The sequence below is a fragment of the Micropterus salmoides genome, unplaced genomic scaffold, assembly GCF_014851395.1.
Source record: "Micropterus salmoides isolate LMB-PRFRI ecotype aquatic unplaced genomic scaffold, ASM1485139v1 Ms_hic_scaffold_17, whole genome shotgun sequence".
In the NCBI taxonomy this organism is placed as follows: Eukaryota; Metazoa; Chordata; class Actinopteri; order Centrarchiformes; family Centrarchidae; genus Micropterus; species Micropterus salmoides.
In genome coordinates, this window is record NW_024040817.1 from 93369 (window position 1) to 120461 (window position 27093).

General features: G+C 39.6%; 5 gene segments (V, D, J or C); 2 read left to right on the forward strand and 3 right to left on the reverse strand.

Moving 5' to 3' along the window:
- Positions 1-511: 511 nt before the first annotated feature.
- Positions 512-1601, forward strand: LOC119907481 (the record flags this gene model as incomplete). The annotated part of the segment is given in 2 exon segments: positions 512-545; positions 1095-1601. Coding segments are annotated over 2 exon segments (363 nt in total), but the record flags the coding sequence as incomplete, so codon positions are not given.
- Positions 1602-8187: 6586 nt separating this feature from the next.
- Positions 8188-10164, forward strand: LOC119907482 (the record flags this gene model as incomplete). The annotated part of the segment is given in 2 exon segments: positions 8188-8218; positions 9500-10164. Coding segments are annotated over 2 exon segments (360 nt in total), but the record flags the coding sequence as incomplete, so codon positions are not given.
- A 4906-nt stretch (positions 10165-15070) lies between these two features.
- Positions 15071-15585, reverse strand: LOC119907477. The segment is given in 2 exon segments: positions 15071-15426; positions 15534-15585. Coding segments are annotated over 2 exon segments (375 nt in total).
- Positions 15586-21690: 6105 nt separating this feature from the next.
- LOC119907472 lies at positions 21691-22195 on the reverse strand. The segment is given in 2 exon segments: positions 21691-22036; positions 22144-22195. Coding segments are annotated over 2 exon segments (375 nt in total).
- A 1410-nt stretch (positions 22196-23605) lies between these two features.
- LOC119907478 lies at positions 23606-24075 on the reverse strand (the record flags this gene model as incomplete). The annotated part of the segment is given in 2 exon segments: positions 23606-23916; positions 24024-24075. Coding segments are annotated over 2 exon segments (363 nt in total), but the record flags the coding sequence as incomplete, so codon positions are not given.
- Between the last annotated feature and the right edge of the window lie 3018 nt (positions 24076-27093).

The window sequence follows — 27093 nt, forward strand, 5'->3', positions numbered from 1 at the left end:
ATGTCAGCTAATAAAAGCTGACATGTACAAATACGACTTGAATTTATGTTACAATCAGATTTGTTTGTGTCAAAGTCAGAGAGCCGTGTCTCTCTACAGTGAGAGGTTTTTGTACGGCAGCTCAATGAGTTTGTATCACTGTGGTACCCGTTCGGTGGAGGAACCAGACTGGATGTTGGAAGTAAGTCAAATGTTTAAAAAACAATTTCAAGAGCTAATGTTGATTTTATATTAATTCATATTCTATACTGTAGTGAAAATTTGCAGTTGCTTTTCAACTTTTTCATGCATATTTGGCACTAAGACAAAGTTCACTTCAGCAATATATTCAAAATTGTATTTTAATTAACATTCTAAGACACAGGATAAATCCTTCTTTCCAACTGTTAATTTAAATTTGCATCTTGAGGGTTCATAGCTTTAGATTAGTTTGACAAAGTCAGGGAGCCGTGTCTCTCTACAGTGAGAGGTTTTTGTACGCCGGCTCAATGAGTTTGTATCACTGTTGTGGACTTTTGGTGGAGGAACCAGACTGGATGTTGGAAGTAAGTTTTCAAATACAAAATAAAATATTGTAAAGTTTTAAAATTGATATTTGGTTGGAGAGAAGATAAATTTCAATCTTAATGTAAAAATGATCGCTAAGGTTAGTATAACATTGTATACCACAAAAATAACTGTTTAAGTAAAAGTTAATTCATTTTATTTAATTGAACAGAGCAACGATCAACATGGGTTACTTTAAAATGTTGAAATGTGATTGAAATACAGATGAAGAACATTTGAATGCAGTCGGTTCATTTTCTGTTTATTTATACTTCCACTAAATACTTCAGTCAGTTATGCTTTATGTTTTACAGTTTTAACGTGAAGGTTTGTCTTTTTATTTCCAGTGTAGTTTGATATATTTCAGGTCGTTCTGTATGATGATTCTCTCTGTGCTGATTTGCATGAGAGGCTTCTTAAAGGGAAGTGAAACAATGTGTGAGTGAGTGACTGGTGGAGCAGAAAAAACATCTGACAGAAACTCCTTAAAGGAGAAAATCAGCTCTCACACAGTAAAGGTGTCCTCTAAGCTGATTGGTGTCTCCTAGGTGATGTCCGTCCCACCCTGACGGTGCTGCCCCCCTCCAGTGAGGAGCTGCAGCAGGGGAAGGCCACGCTCATGTGCCTGGCCAACAAGGGCTTCCCCTCAGACTGGAGTCTGGCCTGGAAGGTGGACGGCAGCAGCAGCAGCAGCAGCTGGGAGGAGAGCAGGAGCCCCGGGGTGCTGGAGAAGGACGGCCGCTACAGCTGGAGCAGCACCCTGAGGCTCCCTGCAGACCAGTGGAGGAAGGTGGGCTCTGTGACCTGTGAGGCCACCCAGGGCTCCCAGGCTCTGGTCTCAGAGACACTGAGGAGAGACCAGTGTTCCCAGTCCTGACCTGACTCACTGGGACTCTGCTACTGGTTTTACTCTGCTCTCTGAACTCTGTAACTCTCTCTGTGTCTGTGTCTCTTTCTTTCCGTAAGTCATTCTCTAATCACATGTTTCATGGTTAAAGTTTGTTTACTTGATTTAATTTTGATTATTTCTACACAATAAAGACCAGTTCATCAAATTTGTTGTTTTCATTTCTGTTATAGTGAAAGTAACAGTGGGTAGAGGTCGTGCCCCATGAACAAGGCTGACTCCTTACTGCAGTATCTGCAGTGTGATTCTTCACAGAGTCAGTGAGCTGTAGCTGTCCTCAACATATCATGGTGTTTCCCCCTCAGTGCTGAGAGCGTTGATCTACATATTTACTTATTTACATGACGAGGATACTAAAAAGTCTGGTAATAAACTGTTTCAGTGATTTTGTTTTGTCATTCCAATGTGGAAAATGAGTTTAATATGGTCTGCTGACAATGAATAGTGACGTTATTTTAATGCACATTGACGACAGATTTGGTTGTATATAATATCCAGATTCTCTCAAATAAAGAAATGACAAGTCAAGAGCAGAGGCTGAAGCTGGTATATCGGGTAGCTCGCTGAAGAAACTACTAGGAATTTTGGACATGAGGGCAGAGCCAGAAAACAGCTTTTATGGAATATTTTAACTTTGAAGTCAACATGAACATGAAGTCCTAGCAATGCTCAGATGGATAGAAATTACAAAAACTAAATTTAATGACCACTGGGCGACTCCATCTGCTGAGGAAGATCAAGTGATGTGAATGAAAGTTCCACAAAAGTTGGTGGATGGATGCTGTGCAGAGACTGTTTCACTGTTTCCAAGGTCATGAATGAACTTCTTATCTCAATGCATTCATTGAGATTTTGAGGTGCATGTTAGAGAAAATGTGTCATTTAAAAATATTTATTTACAGTTTGCAGTCAGAGTTATAAACATCTAATAATATGAAGTAGGTCACTTGTGTCTTTTTGTCTTGATTCCAGTTGATAATGAGCTTCTCTTTACATAAATTTAGTTTAAAATAATATTTTCATCAGGAAGATATCTTATGCTGATCTTTGTCTTCATATTTTGATTTCTGTAAAACAGTATGAAGCTGAGGTCAAAGGTCATGACCAAACATTTTTGTAACTGACTGTCCCAGATTGGATCTTAATGATTATTTGGAAAATAGATACGAACATGGGATTTTTATTAGGATATGAATAGATGGTGAAAAGCTGTGATGGAAAAATTCATTTGATTTGCGCTAGATAAGTTTTTGTCATTGAACTTGTTTTTTTATGTAGGTTAATTGGTGGTTAAAGCTGCAATGTTCTATCTATTTGATTAAACAGTGTGTGTGTGTGTGTGTGTGTTCAGTTTCAGGTAGGAGCTGGTGTGAAAACATGAAAGGAGGTCATTTTAACAGAAGCAGTAAGTCTGTGCTACATATTTTCCTTCACATCTTCCCTCTCTGTCCTGCTCTGGTCTATATTGTACTGTATTAAACATGACAATGGAGGAGCAGACGGTAATTTTGTAGACTGCTGTTGGGATTTGCAGATGTAACGCTGCTCATTTATGCTGCAAAATAATAAATGCATATGTATACATTCTAGATATGGTGCGTCTGTATTTATTCCTTAATCTCTTTACAATATCTCTGTAGTAGGTGATTTGAGGGGAGATGCCATCTTGGACCCTTTGACTACTTGTGGGAAGAATGGAAATAGTCTGTTCACTCTAGATTAAAAGCTCTGTTTTCTCTCTCTACTTTTCTTTTATTAAAGAACACCATGTGAAATTATTTCTCCGACTCATCTGTGTCCTTCTGTGTGTTTGTCATTAACTGACTTGTGTAGCAATTTGTATCACGTGAGATGATTTACAACACATGAAATGCGTCTGTGAGTTTCCTAGGCTGCTTATCCATTGCCTAAAGGTTTGAAAAGATGTGCTGGTTAAAAGAGAAATGTCCAACAGTGTATAAGGGCAATAAAATAACCTTTGATATTCTCTGAGATCAAAGTGGTAAATTTATGAATTAAAACTCACACATTTACAAGGAAAAAACTTGTATATTCTATGAGATTTTAAAGTAAATATTAAACATTTGGGAGAAATAGGTTTTGGTGGATTAATTAAAAACAGATGCTGGGCTCAAACAAACTTTTTGGGCTCAACCTCCGGGTCTAACCAGCTCATGGCAACTTGTCACTATCCGGTGATTTCACCCTCCTCCAGGGCTTCATTTGTTGAATCCCATGCCTCCTTTGTCACCATCAAAATCTGCAGCCACACATACAGGCCTACTGGTAGATGCACTGTATGCTGGAAAGTGGTTTATTGATTTTGGGTGTCTACATATTTTGGCATATGGTTACTGGAAACCCATATCTGAGCAAGTGGGTGTTTGTGCTGTGAAATTGTGAAATGAGTTTAGAGGTTACACAGAACTGTTCATTGCCTGCTTGTTGGGAAAAACAATTATTCTGATGTGGAACTGAAGCTTTAAATAATTATTGTTATGAATTTGTTATTCTTCAAATAATATTATTTTGCTTTCAAGTGACTAACATTGTGTTTGTTCTTCTGTTTCTTTCTTAATGCAACATTCAATTTGCTGTCAGCAATTGAGGTTTTGACAAACATTTGTAAATTAAAATCATGTGGCATAGAAAGGAGTTTGAGAAGTTGAATAGTGTTATTTTCCTGCTGAAACCACAAACTTGACCTTTTTTACTTACTATAAGGTTGCCATACCAAAGTGCTCTGTCTGAAACTGTTCTAGTGCCAGTGGAGCAAATCTGTGTGTTTGTGTGTGTGTGTGTCCTCAGTGAAGTGTATCAGTCTCTGCAGTAGCTTCGGTTCAGTTTCTGTTCAGTCTGACTGAGGGAGGTTTTTGTACTTTTTCACTGTGTGAACACAGCTTGACTGTTGATTTCATGATAACTCTGACAGTAGTAAACTGCAGCATCTTCAGTCTGGACTCCACTGATGGTCAGTGTTTCTCCATCACAGCAGAACATCATTGTGGTGAACCTGGTTGCATCCTGAAGCTGCAAACAAGAAGTTTTCAGAAGAGAGTCTCACCCTGAACAAGGAGCCCCAGGGTGGCCAGCAGTAGAATCAGTGACATCATCATTGTGCTGCCGGCGTGTCAGTGGCTCTGAAAGGCCTGGACAGCCACTGATCAACACTGGCCTCTTAACGGCTGGGAGCAGAGAGGCAGGACACATATGCAAACACACAGAGTCAGTGAGCTGTAGCTGTCCTCAACATATCATGGTGTTTCCCCCTCAGTGCTGAGAGCGTTGATCTACATATTTACATATTTACATGCAGAAGATACTGAAAACTTTCTCTACATGTAATATGGTATTATGGTGTTTTAGACAATGATTAATGACATCAATATTAATGCAGGTTTTACATCTTTAGGTGTCTGTAATGTGGAGATTTCATCAAGTAAAGTAATGTTGGGTGTTTGAGGGGATGCTGAGGACGACGATCTCAGAGAGCTTCCTTAAGAAACACAACCAGAAGTTTTGGACATGTGGGTGGAGCCATAAAACACTCATCATCATCATCAGTTACATTACTGTTTTTATGACATGATCTTCATCAGCAGGTGGAGTTCACCCAGCTGTCATGGAATATTTTGACTCTGAAGTCAAAGTGGACAAGAAGCCAGAATAATGCTGAGTAAACTGGGCGACTCCATCTGCTGAGGAAGAGCATGTGATGTTATTGAATCATGATGTAGTAATGTTATCTTAAAACAACAGCTTCACTCCGGGCACGGTGCTGTTGCACTATGTAACACTGGAATCCCGGGCAGGAAACCTTTCACAACGGCATAGTGCTTTACTATAAGCTGCCTTGATGTTTTCAGTATGGAGATCATAGCAGAGGCTGAAAAGAGACTGAAGAAGTCATTGTTGAAAGGAGTGAGGAAGATACGAAGAGAGTGTGACCGGACAATATTAAATATCAGACTGGCTTTTACTTGTTGGCCTGAACTAACTGAACTGAAAGGATCCAAGACAGTTGTCGAGCTGGCCTTCTTGCTGTTGGACTAGTCAGTAATATTAGCCTGCTTGCTATTTCTTGTGTTTTCCGACTTGCTTGATTATTGGCTGTATAAGCAAAGACATTTTTAATCATGTAAGTTATGTAATCATGACAACTACATGTGTACAGCTGTTCATATTTGCAACAGTGGTGTGTAAGTGAACAATACTCATAAAACAGGGGGCACTAAATCGCAAAAGAAGCCATTCTTGTGTAATGTTGCTTTACAACAATATTTTTTTGTAATTGGGGGGATGTACTGGTTTTGATTGGTCCATTTTTTATTAGAAAGTTTTCTGATGCTGATCTGTGTCTTCATATTTTCTTTTATCTGGAAATAGTTGAAGTGGCTGTGATCCAGTATGAAGCTGAGGTCAAAGGTCATGACCAAGACTTTTCTCATTAACAGTCTCAGGTTAGTTTCTCTTGATTATTTAACAAACCGCTGATGAACCTGAGATTTCAATGGGGTACAAATGGATAAAGAGAAGACTTGCTGTAAAAAGTAATTTGATTTCCCCAAATCAAATCTGGTTAAATGTTAAATCCAATTGATTTAATTATGTCTGTGTGTGTGTGTGTGTGTGTGTGTGTGTGTGTGTGTGTGTGTCCTCAGTGAAGTGTATCAGTCTCTGCAGTAGCTTCCAGCTGCAGCAGTCAGTTCAGTTTCTGTTCAGTCTGACTGAGGGAGGTTTTTGTACGACGCTTTTTCACTGTGTGAACAACCACTGACTGTTGATGTAATGTGCACTCTGACAGTAGTAAACTGCTGCATCTTCAGTCTGGACTCCACTGATTGTCAGAGTGAAGTCAGAGTTTGATCCACTGCCTGTAAAACGATCTGGAATCCCTGATGCTCGAGTGCTAGCATAGTAAATGAGCAGTTTAGGAGTTTCTCCATCTCTCTGTTGGTACCAGTGTAAATAGTGGTAGTTGCTCCAAACATAAACATTCTGACTGGTCCTACATCTGATGGAGACGGAGCCTCCCAGAGCAGAGCTCACTGCTCCAGGCTGAGTCACTGTGACCTGGCCTCTGGACTCTGAGGATACAGAGACAAAAACATAAAGCAGCGTCATGGTTTTGTGGGCTTCATTTCAGAGGGACGGATGTTCATAGAGGAGAGGAGTTTGATTCTCTGGACTTTACCTGTGAAGAAGCAGCAGAGGAGAGTCCAGATGAGGACGCAGATCAAAGTCATGTTTTTGATGAGGAGGATTTCTGTGGCTTCTGTTGTCATGAAGGACAGCTGTCAGTCATCCAGTGTTCAACTCTCAGGACTATAAACTCTCCCAGAGCACTGGAGCATGGTGCTGCTGATGCAAAGTGGCTCTCTATGGAAATGCTCTGACTGACTCCAGCAGGGACTTGGATTACTCTGATTTTTATGAATGGATCAATCACTTTATCAGAGTATTGATAATATTTTTAAAAAACCTCTTTTATATGATTTTGGTTTTATGCTTCTAGACATATTGTGTTTAAAATATGTTCTAAGTTATTTCAGTTAATTGATGAATTTAATTTAAAATGAACTAGTGCTGGGCAACGATAACATTTTTTAATTACAATTAATCGCATGATTTTCTTGAAAATTAAATGATGAATTCTAAAGTAGTGTATTGCTTGACTTAAATGTACTGCTACATACACAAAAATGCAATAACGTGTGGTTTGCAAACAGCTTTTTACCAGCAGTATTCCCTTTACACAGCAGCAATAAAATATTTTTTTTAAATCTCAACTTCAACATTAATGTAATCAAATCAAATATTAAACCAAAGCTATTTACCACTGCCAGGGAATTACCTTTTATCTAGCTTGTTGAAACAAGTTACCATCAGAGTCCAGTTTTCTTGGGATTGGGAACATAGAAACAGTCTATGTTCAGTAGAAAGTGTCCCTGTTACAGTGAGGTGAAGTGGTCGAGCACAAGGTGTACTGGGGTTCCCGTGAAACTGTCGTGGTCGTGCTCGCCTCACGCACACGCCCGCCTACTGCCAAAGTTGAGTTGTCTTGAATTTTTTGTACGCGACACGCAGCACAATCATTGGAAGAGAGACTGATCCTCGCTGTTTGTGAGTTTCCAGGATCTAAATAGTTATCAGGACATCAACAGGAGGGAATTCACATGGCAGAGCATCCCCGCAAAACTAAATGCAGGCCTATCAGGTAAAGTTAGCCTGTGTATAATTTTAATTTAAGTTAAAGGCTGCGGCTGTGTAGCGCACAGAGGCCGTTGCCATGGTTACTATCCATAGAGCGCCTGCCGTTCACTCGCAGAGAGCTGTCTCCCTGTCTGTTCACCTGAGAACCTGCCGAAGCCTCTCCGCTGCTTGTTTGGGTTATTTTGCAGGCTGATCAACATCCCACCTCTCCTGTGACCCATGGTTTGATTGTAGGCCTATGTGTATTCAGAGCCAGTGAGCAACGGACTTTTAAAATAATAATTTAAAAAACTGTCGCCGTTAATTAATGAATGCTTTAATGTGATAATAATATGTTTAGGCATCCCTAAAATTAACATATCAAATTAAAACAGTTATATTTCACATGTCAGCTGATAAAATGTTACAAACAGAAACTATTTTTGGTGAGTTTGTTTGTGTCAAAGTCAGAGAGCCGTGTCTCTCTGCAGTGAGAGGTTTTTGTACGGCGGCTCAATGAGTTTGTATCACTGTGGTACACGTTCGGTGGAGGAACCAGACTGGATGTTGGAAGTAAGTCAAACCTTTAACAAAACTTTTATTTCAATAGCTATTTTTCAACGTTTATAATCAGCATGCCAGAAAACTGTTTGACTTTCCATATTAATGTATAAAGTTTATTAAAATTATTTGCACTAAGAAACAAAGTTCACTTTAGTAAGAGAAATTTACCAACTCATTATATAAATAGTAAATATACAATATTAAGCCACAGCAGAAATCATTATTTCCAACCTTAATGGTAAAGTTGCATCTTGAGGGCTTGTAGCTTTAGTTTATTCTGACAAAGTCAGAGAGCCGTGTCTCTCTACAGTGAGAGGTTTTTGTACGGCCGCTCAATGAGTTTGTATCACTGTGGTGGACTTTTGGTGGAGGAACCAGACTGGATGTTGGAAGTAAGTTTCTGCTCAAATACTAAATACAATATTATCAAGTCCTGCTTTAAATTCAAGTTTTGAAAGTTTAAGACAGATAAATAGATTTAATTATAAAACTTTTATTGTTCATGTTTTTATTTCTCTTCCTTTACCATGGAGGCTAACTCAGAGCAGCTTAACTAAACTGTTCTTCACACAGTCCTGTCAAAATGAAATATAATCAATTTGAAGTGGAGAAAATATAAAACTTTAATCTGAATGTAAAAATGTTTAGATTAGTTCATTTTTAAATGTTCACCACAATAATGGCTGTTGTTGTGATTAAATACAATTCACTTTCTTCATGTAAAATTGAAGTAAAGATAAATATGTATGTTTTAAAAATGTTGCCTATTGTTATGAATTTGGAAAAAGAATACAATATTTCCATATTAATCGTGAAAGGACAACTGGCACTACTTTCAACACAGTGGTCAGTGTATCTGTCAGTAAGTGAAGTGATACAGCTGAGCAGTGATACCTGTGTGACTGAATTTGCACTTGAAAAGTAACGACGTTTAAACTGTATCTAGTGGTTCAACTCATCATTATAGCTGTTAATGTAAGTGAAGAACATCTGATTGTTGTCAGTTCATTTCTGTTTTGGTTTCCACAAATAATCTATTGTATAGTCAAGTTTTTGATGATCTTGATAAGAAAGTTTATTTATTTCCACTGTAGTTTAATATATTTCAGGTCGTTCTGTATGATGATTCTCTCTGTGCTGATTTGCATGAGAGGCTTCTTAAAGGGAAGTGAAACAATGTGTGAGTGAGTGACTGGTGGAGCAGAAAAACCATCTGACAGAAACTCCTTAAAGGAGAAAATCAGCTCTCACACAGTAAAGGTGTCCTCTAAGCTGATTGGTGTCTCCTAGGTGATGTCCGTCCCACCCTGACGGTGCTGCCCCCCTCCAGTGAGGAGCTGCAGCAGGGGAAGGCCACGCTCATGTGCCTGGCCAACAAGGGCTTCCCCTCAGACTGGAGTCTGGCCTGGAAGGTGGACGGCAGCAGCAGCAGCAGCAGCTGGGAGGAGAGCAGGAGCCCCGGGGTGCTGGAGAAGGACGGCCGCTACAGCTGGAGCAGCACCCTGAGGCTCCCTGCAGACCAGTGGAGGAAGGTGGGCTCTGTGACCTGTGAGGCCACCCAGGGCTCCCAGGCTCTGGTCTCAGAGACACTGAGGAGAGACCAGTGTTCCCAGTCCTGACCTGACTCACTGGGACTCTGCTACTGGTTTTACTCTGCTCTCTGAACTCTGTAACTCTCTCTGTGTCTGTGTCTCTTTCTTTCCTTCAATCATTCTCTAATCACATGTTTCATGGTTAAAGTTTGTGTACTGGATTTAATTTGGATTATTTCAACACAATAAAGACCAGTTCATTCAAATTTGTTGTTTTCATTTCTGTTATAGTGACTGTACTCTGTTACTCTGTCATCAGATCATATTAACAATATTCAACTTTAAGTAGTGAAGCTTCATTGATGTAATAATGCTCATGCTGTTAACACTGTAAGAAAATAAAAAAAGTTATTTCAAATTAAATAATATTTAGTAGTATAGTTTTATTTTTTACCAACAAAGAAGCATTTTCCTTCATTTTATCAGTGCAGGATTATATCTGAGGTAATTTCTTGTTCTCCTTGAGTCTCACCTTACAGAGTCTCTGTTTAGCAGAGACACGGGTTGGCCGTTAATCGGAAGGTCCGCGGTTCGATCCCTGGCTCTGGTTGCGTGTCGAAGTGTCCTTCTGTCCTACTGAACCCCGATTTGCCCCTGGTGGCTGTTCCGCCAGTGTATGAATGTGTGTGAATGCTAGTTTCCGTTTGAGCACTTAGGCTCAGTGTATGAATGTGTATGACTGGTGAATGCAGATGTAGTGTAAAAGCACTTTGAGTGGTCGAAAAGACTAGAAAGGCGCTATACAAGTACGGAGCATTTACATTTTATGTCAGTGTTGCATATACCACACAGTGACACATTGGTCTATTCTGATGAAGCATGCAGGGTGAAACAGTAAACACAAATATCAAATTTCCATCACATACTCCTCCCTTGTGAGCATTCTTTGATCACTCAAGAATATACAGAATTACAAAAAGATCATCAGGTCATAGAAAGGCATCATGATGTAATCTACACCAGTTTAACCAAGAAAACGAATCTGTCCTTCCTTTCATCACAGTTCTGCTGCTGCAACAATGGCATGTTCACTTGTTCATGGAGTGTGATCATTTGAATAGACACACATTTATCAATAGCTCTTACAGTCAAACCTCTGGCACATGGAATAATGCAACATCCACAGAGAGGTAACAGCGCTACAGCAATCATTAGGCCTGCTAGTATGGGCATCACTAAGGCTTTTTATTTAGCAAATACAGAATCAGACCAGTCAAACATATTAGTGTCCACTTCAGAGTTCTCTGCAAGTTCTTCTCGTAGCGAACGCATTCCTTCCAGCACTGGGGTCACCGAACCATCTGGAGCTGTATTGTTGGGCACAAACGTACAAGAGGAGTTATTAAAATTATCCAAGCATCCCAGCCTCTTTGGGTGCTTCTCTTGCCTCTAACACTGCTATGTGATGTCAATGCCTGTGTGTAGTTCACTGTGGTGTTCTGTTGTGGTGGCTTTTGTGCATCATGCTTGTGATCTAAGAACTGCAACAGAGGAACTGTTAATGCTATTGCAATGGCAGCAAACATCTGTGTTGTTCCTCGTAGGCCCACAAATGTCTGGGTATCTGACTGGGTCCCATGGATGTCTCCTTCCAGAGACAAACATGCTACTCACTCTTAAGTTTTGATGGCGTCACTTAAATCAGCAGGAGTTTTCCCACTAGCTCCCTTGTGTTGATGTTTGCTGTCTAACAGCCTTTGAGTCCGAGACAAAGGGTGCCTAAGCGTTCCCAATCCCTCTTTCACTTACAACACAAGGTCAGGGAAAACAGTGGTTCAGTTGCTGATTGTGCACGCTTGTTGATCTGTAACTGTTCTGGTGCAGGCACCTTCCTGCAGTGGCTGGTATGTATCCATGTAGCTCTTTCAGCCTCCACAACCACCACAAAACCTCCTGGCGGGAGACTGCATCGGCTTTGTTGCTGGAGAGGGAAAAACTTCTATCCATTTTGGAAACATATCAACTATCATCAACAGTACTTTTTTGCCTTTGCTTGGGTTTAGATAAAAACCTCCCTCATAAGGTGGTTAAATGGTTCATCTGGTGGTGGATGTGCTGCTAATGAAACCTGTAATCCCCTCCCTGTGTTGTGTCTTAGGCAGATTGAGCATGTTTGACAAAAGTTGTGAGGGTGTGTTGTGAAACCTTTCATGAACCAGTGTCTTGCTTCACCACAATATTTCATTAGTGATACAGTTACAGTTTTACAACACCAGCACTCTGTAGTTTTCTAGTAAGGCTAAACTAAAAAGGAAGAAGAAGAATTGGTTAGTGTTAGATATTAGGCTCTGGCCGCTGCTCCTGTTTAGGAGAGGGAAAACTTTCAACAATGACAACAAGACAATAATTCTTTCACGTGATGTTAGTTCAATCAATTATATGATCACGTCCCTCATTTCGCTGTAAATAAAACCAAATTATGGCACATTATTCTGGGTGACACTCTGCTCTGTGTGTGTAAAACAGCCTCTCTGAATGAGTTTCAACCTTGAGCTTCCAGGCTGTCTGATAACACATCTCACACACAGACTTGTTGTTCACATTACATTCCATCTCTAACACTGAGCGACTTAGATTTTCATTCAGTTCCCCCTTTTCTCTGTGGAGGAGAGTGCATGGGCAAAACTCCGGACCATGTTTAAAAAAAGGGATTTAAACAATAACATCAAACAACAAGGAACGAGCAGGCAGCAGTCTTTTCCTGTAAAAATGGCGTCAATCTGTTAGCGTGCATCACATTTTATCATCAACACAGCAGCAGCACACAAAGAAACATCCAGCATAACATAAAAGCAACAGACACAGCAAGCAACATGACAATAAGCACCGGGCATCTGGTTTGTTTCCAAGATGTAGTGTCAAAACAGGTCATGTGATCGTCCTTTGGTCAGTAAAGTAAAAACGTAGGTCATGTGTTTGTAGTACCCGAGTACAGGCAGACTATAGAGAGCCATTTCAGTCAGTGAGGCTCTGTCAGCTCAGCTTCGTCAGTTCAAGTTAGTCAAGTGCACTGTTAGTCTACCATGAATCATGAGAGAGAGATTTATCTCTCTGTTCATCTTTTTTAGTAATAGGATCTCTTGTCCATAAAATCATCATCATGATGATGGTGATTGGTTCTGGAATAGATGAAAAGGCTTGAATGCATTGGGAGAGAGAGCTTTACTCTCATTGTGATCGCATTCCCAGATAAGTTATTCTGTCTATTCGAATTGCAATTAGAGACAGACAGACTAACCTTGTGTGAGGCCATTGTGGGCGAACCGCTTTAGCAACACAATGGTCATCTCAGCATGCTGTGTGTGATGGACTGCAGAACGGAAACCGACCAGCCGCGTGGGAAATATAACATTTTAAAAACAGACATTTGCCAAATCACCAACAGAGAAATGTGTAGTCTTTGATGTAAAGCTGTGAAACCTGCACTGCTCACGGGTGCACTAATGCATTTACCACCACTCTGTTGCTCTGTTGGTTGGCCTTCAGCACAATCTTTTTGAAAATGTGGGTGTGTACAGGTCAATCCAGCCTGCAGCAGTGAACAAAAAGAAAACATGTTTAATATTTCCAAGCGCTTCTTTTTTTTAGTAAATATTATTTCACACATCAAATCAAATCAAACTTTTTTGCACCTCAGACATGAGGTCACTACGGTGGCCTGTAGGTTTCAGGCCTAATACAAACACCACAACACAAATACAATTAAAGCTGCAAGCAGCGTTGGGCGGGCCCTCGCACGTGTAGCGTGTTGGTGTGTGAGGCGGCCGTGTTACATATTCTGGATCTCTGCCGGTGCAGCTGTGAATTTGCTACGCGCTTCTGACGCTGAATGAAGGTGTTTTACGTCACTTCCTGTGTCCCCTTTGTGGCACTACATCGCACTTGGCGCTATGAATATAAATTAATATTGGCGTGTGGATGTCTTCGGGGTGGAACAGTTATCAAGCACGTAAAGTTTTGTTCAGATGTGAGCATGTACACTGAAGTTACAACAACTTCCTGTGTCATGGCGAAGAGTTGATCTTTGACGCCACACCACCGACATGCCCATCGATGAAAACTCACAGATAGCACAACTTTCCCTGCCGCCGCTCGACTGCGGTAATGTTTACGTTTATCTTGTGGGGAGCCCCTCACCTAACACAGCTCAGGCTTGTCTCTTCCTCGATTTGTGCATCAGAAAGTACAACTACCATCCAGCATTTTGGCAATGCAAAAGTAAAAAACTCATAGTAACAGTGGATCACTTGCTTCCTGGCAGTGGAAAATAACGTCTTTTTTGTCCTCCAAGGGAGTGTTTTTCATGGAATGTGATGTCACGTCAAAACTATGAATAGGGGGTGCTGCAGCACCTCCGCACCCCTTTGTATAAGTATAAAGTCATCTCCATGGTAACCTGAGACTCCTTGCTTTTTGTTTATGATGCTAATCTGCACAGACAGCTGTTTAATTCACACAAATATCCCGCTGTATATTATTTGACCAGAACAGAAGTATTACTTATTTATCAAACGGGTAAGAAGTTCTTCTTCCACGTAGGCCTACATTTACTAATTTGGCATTATGCGGGAAAAAGTCACAGGAAGATGAAAGTTCTTTCTAAAATTTGAACCCGGACCTCTTGAATGTGGAACAGCTACATTGTCGCTGTACTACTGTGTAGCTGTGTTCTGCAGACAGTAATCCACTGTTACTAAGCGTCTCTTTCGTTGTCAACTTCGGTTGTATTCGTGTTGTGGCTTTTTTGTTCGTGTTGTGGCTTTTTGTGTTCGTGTTGTGGCTTTTGTATTAGGCCTGAAACCTATGGGCCAACATAGGTCACAGTTTAATGTTTTAACCAGTGTACTCAAATTCCAACTTATGGGCCTGTTGTCAGTCAGCGAACTCCGGGCGGACTTGCATCCCCAAATCCATCCGTTTCCAAATCACTTTGCTTCGCCATGTGTATATGTCCCCCTTGGTACTGCTAAGATCAGAGGAGAAAAAGAAACAAAACAACAGCGCAGAGCTCCTTGATCCAGATATTGAAATAATTCTCTCTCTCTCTTTTTTCACTGTCCCTGTTCCATAAATAATTAAAAATTGTTGCATCCTGTCCATCAGAACTGTGTACTGTGCAGTGTAATGAGTCTATGTGCATGTATCCAAAGGTCTCTTAGTGTGTGTGTGTGTGTGTGTGTGTGTGTGTGTGTGTGTGTGTGTCCTCAGTGAAGTGTATCAGTCTCTGCAGTAGCTTCCAGCTGCAGCAGTCAGTTCAGTTTCTGTTCAGTCTGACTGAGGGAGGTTTTTGTACGACGCATTTTCACTGTGTGAACACATCCTGACTGTTGATCCAATGATAACTCTGACAGTAGTAAACTGCTGCATCTTCAGTCTGGACTCCACTGATGGTCAGAGTGAAGTCAGAGTTTGATCCACTGCCTGTAAAACGACCTGGAATCCCTGATGCTCGAGTGCTAGCATAGTAAATGAGGAGTTTAGGAGTTTCTCCAGCTCTCTGTTGGTACCAGGCTAAATGGTTAGAGCTATAAACATCCTGACTGGTCCTACATTTGATGGAGACGGAGCCTCCCAGAGCAGAGCTCACTGCTCCAGGCTGAGTCACTGTGACCTGGCCTCTGGACTCTGAGGATACAGAGACAAAAACATAAAGCAGCGTCATGGTTTTGTGGGCTTCATTTCAGAGGGACGGATGTTCATAGAGGAGAGGAGTTTGATTTTCTGGACTTTACCTGTGAAGCAGCAGCAGAGGAGAGTCCAGATGAGGACGCAGATCAAAGTCATGTTTTTGATGAGGAGGATTTCTGTGGCTTCTGTTGTCATGAAGGACAGCTGTCAGTCATCCAGTGTTCAACTCTCAGGACTATAAACTCTCCCAGAGCACTGGAGCATGGTGCTGCTGATGCAAAGTGGCTCTCTATGGAAATGCTCTAACTGACTCCAGCAGGGACTTGGATTACTCTGATGATTCTGTCTAGCAATGGATCAATCAATTTATCAATTGATAAGATTTTTTAAAAAACCTCTTTTATATGATTTTTGTTAAATATTTGTTTAAAATATGTTCTGAGTTATTTCAATTAAGTGATAGAGAAAAATATGTAAAATTAAATTAAAATTAAATTTAATTTAAAATGAACTAGTGCTGGGCAACGATTAAATTTTTTAATATGATTTTCTTGAAAATTGAAAATTTAATAATGAATTCTAAAGTAGTGTATTGCTTGATTTAAATGTACTGCTACATACACAAAAATGTAATAACGTGGTTTGCAAAGAGCTTTTTACCAGCAGTATTCCCTTTACACAGCAGCAATAAAATATTTTTTAAAATCTCAACTTCAACATTAATGTAATCAAATCAAATATTAAACCACAGCTATTTACCACTGCCAGGGAACTACCTTTTATCTAGCTTGTTAAAACAAGTTACCATCAGAGTCCAGTTTTCTTGGGATTGGGAACATAGAAACAGTCTATGTTCAGTAGAAAGTGTCCCTGTTACAGTGAGGTGAAGTGGTCAAGCACAAGGTGTACTGGGGTTCCCGTGAAACTGTTGTGGTCGTGGTCGCCTCACGCACACGCCCGCCTGCTGCCAAAGTTGAATTGTCTTGAACTTTTTGTACGAGACGCGCAGCACAATCAGTGGAAGAGAGACTGATCCTCGCTGTTTGTGAGTTTCCAGAATCTAAATAGTTATCAGGACATCAACAGGAGGGAATTCACATGGCAGAGCATCCCCGCAAAACGAAGTGCAGGCCTATCAGGTAAAGTTAGCCTGTGTATAATTTTAATTTAAGTTAAAGGCTGCGGCTGTGTAGCGCACAGAGGCCGTTGCCATGGTTACTATCCATAGAGCGCCGGCCGTTCACTCGCAGAGAGCTGTCTCCCTGTCTGTTCACCTGAGAACCTGCCGAAGCCTCTCCGCTGCTTGTTTGGGTTATTTTGCAGGCTGATCAACATCCCACCTCTCCTGTGACCCATGGTTTGATTGTAGGCCTATGTGTATTCAGAGCCAGTGAGCAACGGACTTTCAAAATAATAATTTAAAAATCTGTCGCTGTTAATTAATGAATGCTTTAATGCGATAATAATATGTTAAGGCAGCCCTAAAATTAACATATCAAATTAAAACAGTCATATTTTCACATGTCAGCTGATAAAATGTTACAAACAGAAACTATTTTTGGTGAGTTTGTTTGTGTCAAAGTCAGAGAGCCGTGTCTCTCTACACTGAGAGGTTTTTGTACGGCGGCTCAATGAGTTTGTATCACTGTGGGACACGTTCGGTGGAGGAACCAGACTGGATGTTGGAAGTAAGTCAAACCTTTAACAAAACTTTTATTTCAATAGCTATTTTTCAACGTTTATAATCAGCATGCCAGAAAACTGTTTGACTTTCCATATTAATGTATAAAGTTTATTAAAATTATTTGCACTAAGAAACAAAGTTCACTTTACTAATAGAAATTTACCAACTCATTATATAAATAGTAAATATACAATATTAAGCCACAGCAGAAATCATTATTTCCAACCTTAATGGTAAAGTTGCATCTTGAGGGCTTGTAGCTTTAGTTCAGTCTGACAAAGTCAGAGAGCCGTGTCTCTCTACAGTGAGAGGTTTTTGTACGGCGGCTCAATGAGTTTGTATCACTGTGGTGGACTTTTGGTGGAGGAACCAGACTGGATGTTGGAAGTAAGTTTCTGCTCAAATACTAAATACAATATTATCAAGTCCTGCTTTAAATTCAACTTTTCAATGTTTAAGGCAGATAAATATATCTTGTTTTAATTATGAAACTTTTATTGTTCATGTTTTTATTTCTCTTCCTTTACCATGGAGGCTAACTCAGAGCAGCTTAACTAAACTGTTCTTCACACAGTCCTGTCAAAATGAAATGTAATCAACTTGGAAGTGGAAAAAATATAAAACTTTAATCTTAATGTAAAAATGTTGAGTTTAGTTTAAAATGTTCACCACAATAATGGCTGTTGTTGTGATTAAATACAATTCACTTTCATGTAAAACTGAAGTAAAGATAAATATGAGTGTTTTAAAAATGTTGCCTATTGTTATGAATTTGAAAAAAGAATACAATATTTCCATATTAATAGTGAAAGGACAACTGGCACTACTTTTCGTAAGTTAACACAGTTATCTGTCAAAGTGAAGTGATACAGCTGAGCAGTGATACCTGTGTGACTGAATTTGCACTTGAAAAGTAACGACGTTTAAACTGTATCTAGTGGTTCAACTCATCATTATAGCTGTTAATGTAAGTGAAGAAACACTTTGAAATCCAGATGAAGAACATCTGATTGTTGTCAGTTCATTTCTGTTTTGGTTTCCACTGAATAAATTATTGTACAGTCAAGTTTTTTGATGATCTTGATAAAAAGTTTGTTATTTATTTCCAGTGCAGTTTAATATATTTCAGGTCGTTCTGTATGATGATTCTCTCTGTGCTGATTTGCATGAGAGGCTTCTTAAAGGGAAGTGAAACAATGTGTGAGTGAGTGACTGGTGGAGCAGAAAAAACATCTGACAGAAACTCCTTAAAGGAGAAAATCAGCTCTCACACAGTAAAGGTGTCCTCTAAGCTGATTGGTGTCTCCTAGGTGATGTCCGTCCCACCCTGACGGTGCTGCCCCCCTCCAGTGAGGAGCTGCAGCAGGGGAAGGCCACGCTCATGTGCCTGGCCAACAAGGGCTTCCCCTCAGACTGGAGTCTGGCCTGGAAGGTGGACGGCAGCAGCAGCAGCAGCAGCAGCTGGGAGGAGAGCAGGAGCCCCGGGGTGCTGGAGAAGGACGGCCGCTACAGCTGGAGCAGCACCCTGAGGCTCCCTGCAGACCAGTGGAGGAAGGTGGGCTCTGTGACCTGTGAGGCCACCCAGGGCTCCCAGGCTCTGGTCTCAGAGACACTGAGGAGAGTCCAGTGTTCCCAGTCCTGACCTGACTCACTGGGACTCTGCTACTGGTTTTACTCTGCTCTCTGAACTCTGTAACTCTCTCTGTGTCTGTGTCTCTTTCTTTCCTTAAGTCATTCTCTAATCACATGTTTCATGGTTAAAGTTTGTTTACTGGATTTAATTTTGATTATTTCTACACAATAAAGACCAGTTCATTCAAATTTGTTGTTTTCATTTCTGTTATAGTGAAAGTAACAGTGGGTAGAGGTCCTGCCCCATGAACAAGGCTGACTCCTTACTGCAGCAGCCTGGGTTTGAATCTCACCTGATCATCATAGTTTCAGTATCTGCAGTGTGATTCTTCACAGAGTCAGTGAGCTGTAGCTGTCCTCAACATATCATGTGTGTTTCCCCCTCAGTGCTGAGAGCGTTGATCTACATATTTAATTATTTACATGAAGAGGATACTAAAAAGTCTGGTAATAAACTGTTTCAGTGATTTTGTTTTTCATTCCAACGAGGAAAATTAGTTTAATATGGTCTGCTGACAATGAATAGTGACGTTATTTTAATGCACATTGACGACAGATTTGGTTGTATATAATATCCAGATTTTCTCAAATAAAGAAATGACAAGTCAAGAGCAGAGGCTGAAGCTGGTATATCGGGTAGCTCGCTGAAGAAACTACTAGGAATTTTGGACATGAGGGCAGAACCAGAAAACAGCTTTTATGGAATATTTAAACTTTGAAGTCAACATGAACATGAAGTCCTAGCAATGCTCAGATGGATAGAAATTACAAAAACTAAATTTAATGACCACTGGGCGACTCCATCTGCTGAGGAAGATCAAGTGATGTGAATGAAAGCTCCACAAAAGTTGGTGGATGGATGCTGTGCAGAGACTGTTTCACTGTTTCCAAGGTCATGAATGAACTTCTTATCTCAATGCATTCATTGAGATTTTGAGGTGCATGTTAGAGAAAATGTGTCATTTAAAAATATTTATTTACAGTTTGCAGTCAGAGTTACAAACATCTAATAATATGAAGTAGGTCACTTGTGTCTTTTTGTCTTGATTCCAGTTGATAATGAGCTTCTCTTTACATAAATTTAGTTTAAAATAATATTTTCATCAGGAAGATATCTTATGCTGATCTTTGTCTTCATATTTTGATTTCTGTAAAACAGTATGAAGCTGAGGTCAAAGGTCATGACCAAACATTTTTGTAACTGACTGTCCCAGATTGGATCTTAATGATTATTTGGAAAATAGATACGAACATGGGATTTTTATTAGGATATGAATAGATGGTGAAAAGCTGTGATGGAAAAATTCATTTGATTTGCGCTAGATAAGTTTTTGTCATTGAACTTGTTTTTTTATGTAGGTTAATTGGTGGTTAAAGCTGCAATGTTCTATCTATTTGATTAAACAGTGTGTGTGTGTGTGTGTGTGTTCAGTTTCAGGTAGGAGCTGGTGTGAAAACATGAAAGGAGGTCATTTTAACAGAAGCAGTAAGTCTGTGCTACATATTTTCCTTCACATCTTCCCTCTCTGTCCTGCTCTGGTCTATATTGTACTGTATTAAATATGACAATGGAGGAGCAGACGGTAATTTTGTAGACTGCTGTTGGGATTTGCAGGTGTAACGCTGCTCATTTATGCTGCAAAATAATAAATGCATATGTATACATTCTAGATATGGTGCGTCTGTATTTATTCCTTAATCTCTTTACAATATCTCTGTAGTAGGTGATTTGAGGGGAGATGTCATCTTGGACCCTTTGACTACTTGTGGGAAGAATGGAAATAGTCTGTTCACTCTAGATTTAAAGCTCTGTTTTCTCTCTCTACTTTCTTTTATTAAAGAACACCATGTGAAATTATTTCTCCGACTCATCTGTGTCCTTCTGTGTGTTTGTCATTAACTGACTTGTGTAGCAATTTGTATCACGTGAGATGATTTACAACACATGAAATGCGTCTGTGAGTTTCCTAGGCTGCTTATCCATTGCCTAAAGGTTTGAAAGGATGTGCTGGTTAAAAGAGAAATGTCCGACAGTGTATAAGGGCAATCAAATAACCTTTGATATTCTCTGAGATCAAAGTGGTAAATTTATGAATTAAAACTCACACATTTACAAGGAAAAAACTTGTATATTCTATGAGATTTTAAAGTAAATATTAAACATTTGGGAGAAATAGGTTTTGGTGGATTAATTAAAAACAGATGCTGGGCTCAAACAAACTTTTTGGGCTCAACCTCCGGGTCTAACCAGGTCATGGCAACTTGTCACTGTCCGGTGATTCCACCCTCCTCCAGGGCTTCATTTGTTGAATCCCATGCCTCCTTTGTCACCATCAAAATCTGCAGCCACACATACAGGCCTACTGGTAGATGCACTGTATGCTGGAAAGTGGTTTATTGATTTTGGGTGTCTACATATTTTGGCATATGGTTACTGGAAACCCATATCTGAGCAAGTGGGTTTGTGCTGTGAAATTGTGAAATGAGTTTAGAGGTTACACAGAACTGTTCATTGCCTGCTTGTTGGGAAAAACAATTATTCTGATGTGGAACTGAAGCTTTAAATAATTATTGTTATGAATTTGTTATTCTTCAAATAATATTATTTTGCTTTCAAGTGACTAACATTGTGTTTGTTCTTCTGTTTCTTTCTTAATGCAACATTCGATTTGCTGTCAGCAATTGAGGTTTTGACAAACATTTGTAAATTAAAATCATGTGGCATAGAAAGGAGTTTGAGAAGTTGAATAGTGTTATTTTCCTGCTGAAACCACAAACTTGACCTTTTTTACTTACTATAAGGTTGCCATACCAAAGTGCTCTGTCTGAAACTGTTCTAGTGCCAGTGGAGCAAATCTGTGTGTTTGTGTGTGTGTGTGTGTCCTCAGTGATGTGTATCAGTCTCAGCAGTAGCTTCGGTTCAGTTTCTGTTCAGTCTGACTGAGGGAGGTTTTTGTACGACGCTTTTTCACTGTGTGAACACAGCTTGACTGTTGATTTCATGATAACTCTGACAGTAGTAAACTGCAGCATCTTCAGTCTGGACTCCACTGATGGTCAGAGTGAAGTCAGAGTTTGATCCACTGCCTGTAAAACGACCTGGAATCCCTGATGCTCGATTGCTAGCATAGTAAATGAGGAGTTTGGGAGTTTCTCCATCTCTCTGTTGGTACCAGTGTAAATAGCTCCCACCATAAACATCCTGACTGGTCCTACATCTGATGGAGACGGAGCCTCCCAGAGCAGAGCTCACTGCTCCAGGCTGAGTCACTGTGACCTGGCCTCTGGACTCTGAGGATACAGAGACAAAAACATAAAGCAGCGTCATGGTTTTGTGGGCTTCATTTCAGAGGGACGGATGTTCATAGAGGAGAGGAGTTTGATTCTCTGGACTTTACCTGTGAAGCAGCAGCAGAGGAGAGTCCAGATGAGGACGCAGATCAAAGTCATGTTTTTGATGAGGAGGATTTCTGTGGCTTCTGTTGTCATGAAGGACAGCTGTCAGTCATCCAGTGTTCAACTCTCAGGACTATAAACTCTCCCAGAGCACTGGAGCATGGTGCTGCTGATGCAAAGTGGCTCTCTGGTGTTTCCTCCTCAGTGCTGAGAGCATTGTCCTCAATATTTACATATTTATATGAAGTGGATACTAAAAAGTCTGGTAATAAACTGTTTCAGTGATTTTGTTTTGTCATTCCAATGTGGAAAATGAGTTTAATATGGTCTGTTGACACTGAAAGTGACTTTATTTTAATGCATATTGACGACGGATGTGGTTGTTTATAATATCGAGATTTTCTCAAATAAAGAAATGATGAGTCATGAGGGGAGGCTGAAGCTGGTATATCAGGTAGCTCGCTAAAGAAACTACTCGGAATTTTGGACATGACGGCAGAGCCAGAAAACAGCTATTATGGAATATTTTAACTTTGAAGCCAACATGGACATGAAGCCCTAAAAAAAATACAGTTTGCAGTTAGAGTTATAAGCATCTAATAATATGAAGTAGGTCACTTGTGTCTTTTTGTCTTGATTCCATTTGATAATGAGCTTTTCTTTACATAAATTTAGCTTAAAATAATATTTTCATCGTGAAGCTTATGCTGATCTTTGCCTTCATATTTTTGTTTTGATTTCTGTAATCCAGTATGAAGCTGAGGTCAAAGGTCATGACCAAACATTTTTGTAATTGACGGTCCCAGATTGGATCTTAATGATTATTTGGAAAATAGATACGAACATGGGATTTTTATTAGGATGTGAATAGATGGTGAAAAGCTGTGATGGAAAGATTCATTTGATTTGCACTAGATAAGTTTTTGTCATTGAAGTTGTTTTTTAGGTTAATTGATGGTTAAAGCTGCAATGTTCCATCAATTTGATGAAAGAGTGTGTGTGTGTGTGTGTGTGTGTGTGTGTCCTCAGTGAACTGTATTTATATTTAAAGTCCAGATTAAATGTTTATGCTTTACAATCAAATTTCACCATAAGATAAATACAGTGAATGATCTACACTTTGTCACTCCCCTTAGCATTTCTGTGAGTCTCACTGGACTGCCACAAAGCTTTTCTAACATGTGATCAAAGTTTAGGAAACAAAAATCAGTAACGTAGCTACGTAACACTTGTGTAATTTGATTTCCAGCAAGATAATTATTTGACACAGAACTTGTTCTGATACTGATACTGTGATATTTGTAATCCACTTGATAAAATTGTGCATTTGCTGTGTGTGTGTGTGTGTGTGTCCTCAGTGAAGTGTATCAGTCTCTGCAGTAGTTTCCAGCTGCAGCAGTGAGTTCAGTTTCTGTTCAGTCTGACTGAGGGAGGTTTTTGTACGACGCTTTTTCACTGTGTGAACAACCACTGACTGTTGATGTTATGGAGACTCTGACAGTAGTAAACTGCTGCATCTTCAGTCTGGACTCCACTGATGGTCAGAGTGAAGTCAGAGTTTGATCCACTGCCTGTAAAACGATCTGGAATCCCTGATGCTTGAGTGCTAGCAAGGTAAATGAGGAGTTTAGGAGTTTCTCCATCTCTCTGTTGGTACCAGTTTAACCAGTTAGAACCATAAACATTCTGACTGGTCCTACATCTGATGGAGACGGAGCCTCCCAGAGCAGAGCTCACTGCTCCAGGCTGAGTCACTGTGACCTGGCCTCTGGACTCTGAGGATACAGAGACAAAAACATAAAGCAGCGTCATGGTTTTGTGGGCTTCATTTCAGAGGGACGGATGTTCATAGAGGAGAGGAGTTTGATTCTCTGGACTTTACCTGTGAAGCAGCAGCAGAGGAGAGTCCAGATGAGGACGCAGATCAAAGTCATGTTTTTGATGAGGAGGATTTCTGTGGCTTCTGTTGTCATGAGGACAGCTGTCAGTCATCCAGTGTTCAACTCTCAGTACTATAAACTCTCCCAGAGCACTGGAGCATGGTGCTGCTGATGCAAAGTGGCTCTCTATGGAAATGCTCTGACTGACTCCAGCAGTGAATTGGATTACTCTGATGATGCTGTTTATCAATGGATCAATACTCACATATTGTGTCTGATATTTGAAATTTGATGTATTCACAGCAATTCTTGAAGTCTTCAGTGTTGTTAACCAGACTAAATTCCCCTCCACTCAAAAATCTTGTTGCACTTCTAAATTTTCTACATTCGTATCAGTTCATTGTGGAAAACTATGCTGGATTTCTCTCTACGAAGAAAATACATTTCAAAATGTAGGTTTTAACATTCAGTCTCAAGGTCAGTGCCATTTTCTTTTGATTCAATTTATAATGTGTATAGTATTCAATCTTTCTTCCAGACTAATGCTTTTAAAACCATTCCAAAACCAATTTGTTTGAAAAAGTAGTTGAGTAGGTAACAATGTTCATTTGAATGTTTCAGTGATGATTCCTGCTTACATGAGGAGAACAAACACATCATCATCATGTAGGAGGTTTTTGCTTGAGACAAGAAATATTTAAGATAGTTAAACCAATATAAGCCTTACAGTCTTCACCATATGTGAAATATTTTAAACTCTGAAATTCAGAAAGTTTAATTTCAAAATAAAAATATATACACCTGAATAAAAGTGTGCTAGTGTTAAATTTTTATCTTTAGTGCTGAAAACCGTCTGTTGTCATGGTTCAGCAGTGATGCCTATATGTTGCCATGGTTACTGAGCTCAGAGAAGGAAGTGAAACCAGTTTCATCCAGTCTGACGAAGACCAACAGAACTTGCAGCCTCCTCTGCTGCAACTAACAGGATGTTTAGTTTACCTCATATAAACTTTATTATCTCTCTTTGCAGTGGGTCGAGTCGTTCCAGAACACTGAGGAGAAGCTCTCTGTGTCTTAAAACAAACAAACAAAAAAAAAAATAAACATCTATCGCATTGCGTTTACATTTATAGTTACAAGAATAACTGCTGAGATATGTAGGGGTCTTCATTGAAAAGAGTAGATAAATTAAATCCCAAAAAAGTGAGTTTTAGTCGAGGAGGTGGACGTGCTCAGCGTAGTGGACAATAACTTCCGGGTGTCGGGGCGGCGTCTACAGGCGGCGACAAAAACTTTCACACTGAACATTCAGGTATGAATGCATCAAAAGAACAAAATGTCACTTAATTTTTATCTTTAGTACTGAAACCTGTCTGTTGTCATGGTTTCTGAGCTCAGCAGATGAGAAAAGAAACCCTTGTTTTACATATGACTCAATATCTTTAACTCTCATTTGTAATTTACTGAATGTTTACTGTGTGTTGGATGCTGCCTTTTTATTATTGATCAAAAAGGCACAGACAAAAAAGTTTTATCCAAATTCATGAAAACGTCACATCTGCTCTCTCTCTGTCTCTCTCTCTCAGGTTCTGTCTCTCTCTCCTTTTACACATGTTAACATTAATTTTCTTGTTGTGTTATTGGTGGTTTTAATAGTTCAAAACAATAAAAAATTTCATCAAATAGCTTTCCTTGTGGATTATGTTCATAAAATTGACAGGTTATGATTTTTTTTTTGCCATTCATCTAATATTACCAGTCATTTCAATAAGGTATGAAGACACAGTAATAACAAGACTGTCTTTTTAAAATATTACTTCTTCATTCTTTAATGACTGGGGTAACACTAACAATAATGATTAAAGCATTTTAATATAAAACCACCCATTTATCTTGTATTACAGGAGATTCCTCTTGATGAAGATCCACATGTTGTTTAGACTTAATTTGTACTCAGAAATGATGGTAAATTTTATTTCTCTGATCAAAAATAAGAATGTCGTGAATTGTATATTTTAGCATTAGAAATAAAGAGCAGGATATCAACAGCTTAAAATGATACAAACAGACTTTGATGTAAGATTTTACAGTTTTTCTATAAACAGGCTTTTGAACTAAAATTTCAAAACCATAACTTAATTTTTCAAAAAGCACAGCCATTTCTCTAAACTCTACACACAAATCCTTTAATTTTTCATTGCCTTCACCATGTGGTCATTGAGAAAGCACTGACATTCAATATTGTTCACTCAATCAGGACAGGTTGAGCTCATTTAGCACACAGCTACCCAGGTGGAAACACAAACAGTCAAAATTGGTAACACACCAATCGGAAATTGCAATAGATTGATAAAAGGGCCAGAGTCAGTTCATTCAGTTTTGGAGCAATGGATCCAGAGAAATCTGAAGGAAGAGGTGTAGGACACTAGAGAGGGGGAAGAGGAGCAGCAGTATGGAGAGGAGTAAGAGGTGAAGGAAGAGGAACAGTAGGAGTTGGAGGAGGCTATGGGATGAGAGGAAGATAAGGAATTGGGAGGAGGTGGACCAGGAGTAGGGCGGAGGAGGAGGGAGGAGGAGGAGGAGAATCACTGGCCTGTCTCAGACCAAAGACAGCACCAGGGGCAGAATCATTTCTTGTTTGGTGTGCTGTACAGCACACTTGAGAATAAAAAATATGCTAATGTTTACATTTGTTGTTTATGTTCATCACGTGAAAAGGTTTTTGAGGGGGAGAATCACAAGCAATATTACTAATAACCATTTTTTTTAGTATTGTTTTGAATTTATCTCACCAGTGTGTAAGACTGTGTTGTAGTGTGTGTGTTTTTGAGGGCTTGTGTGTTATGTCTGAGGGCAAAGTTTGGTTTTTCAGCAAGATAGAATGGTTTTGAGTGGAGAGCTTTATTTTGACCTGAAAATAGGATGTTCTGAGAATTGGGTGAGAAGTTGTGGATTTGTGTTTAGAGTTTCATGAAAAAGAGGCATAATTTTAAGAAATGTGTATGTGTGTGTTATACAATCGAGAAAAACTGTAATCTACGGGCCTCTGCAATTCCACCTCAGGGACTCATA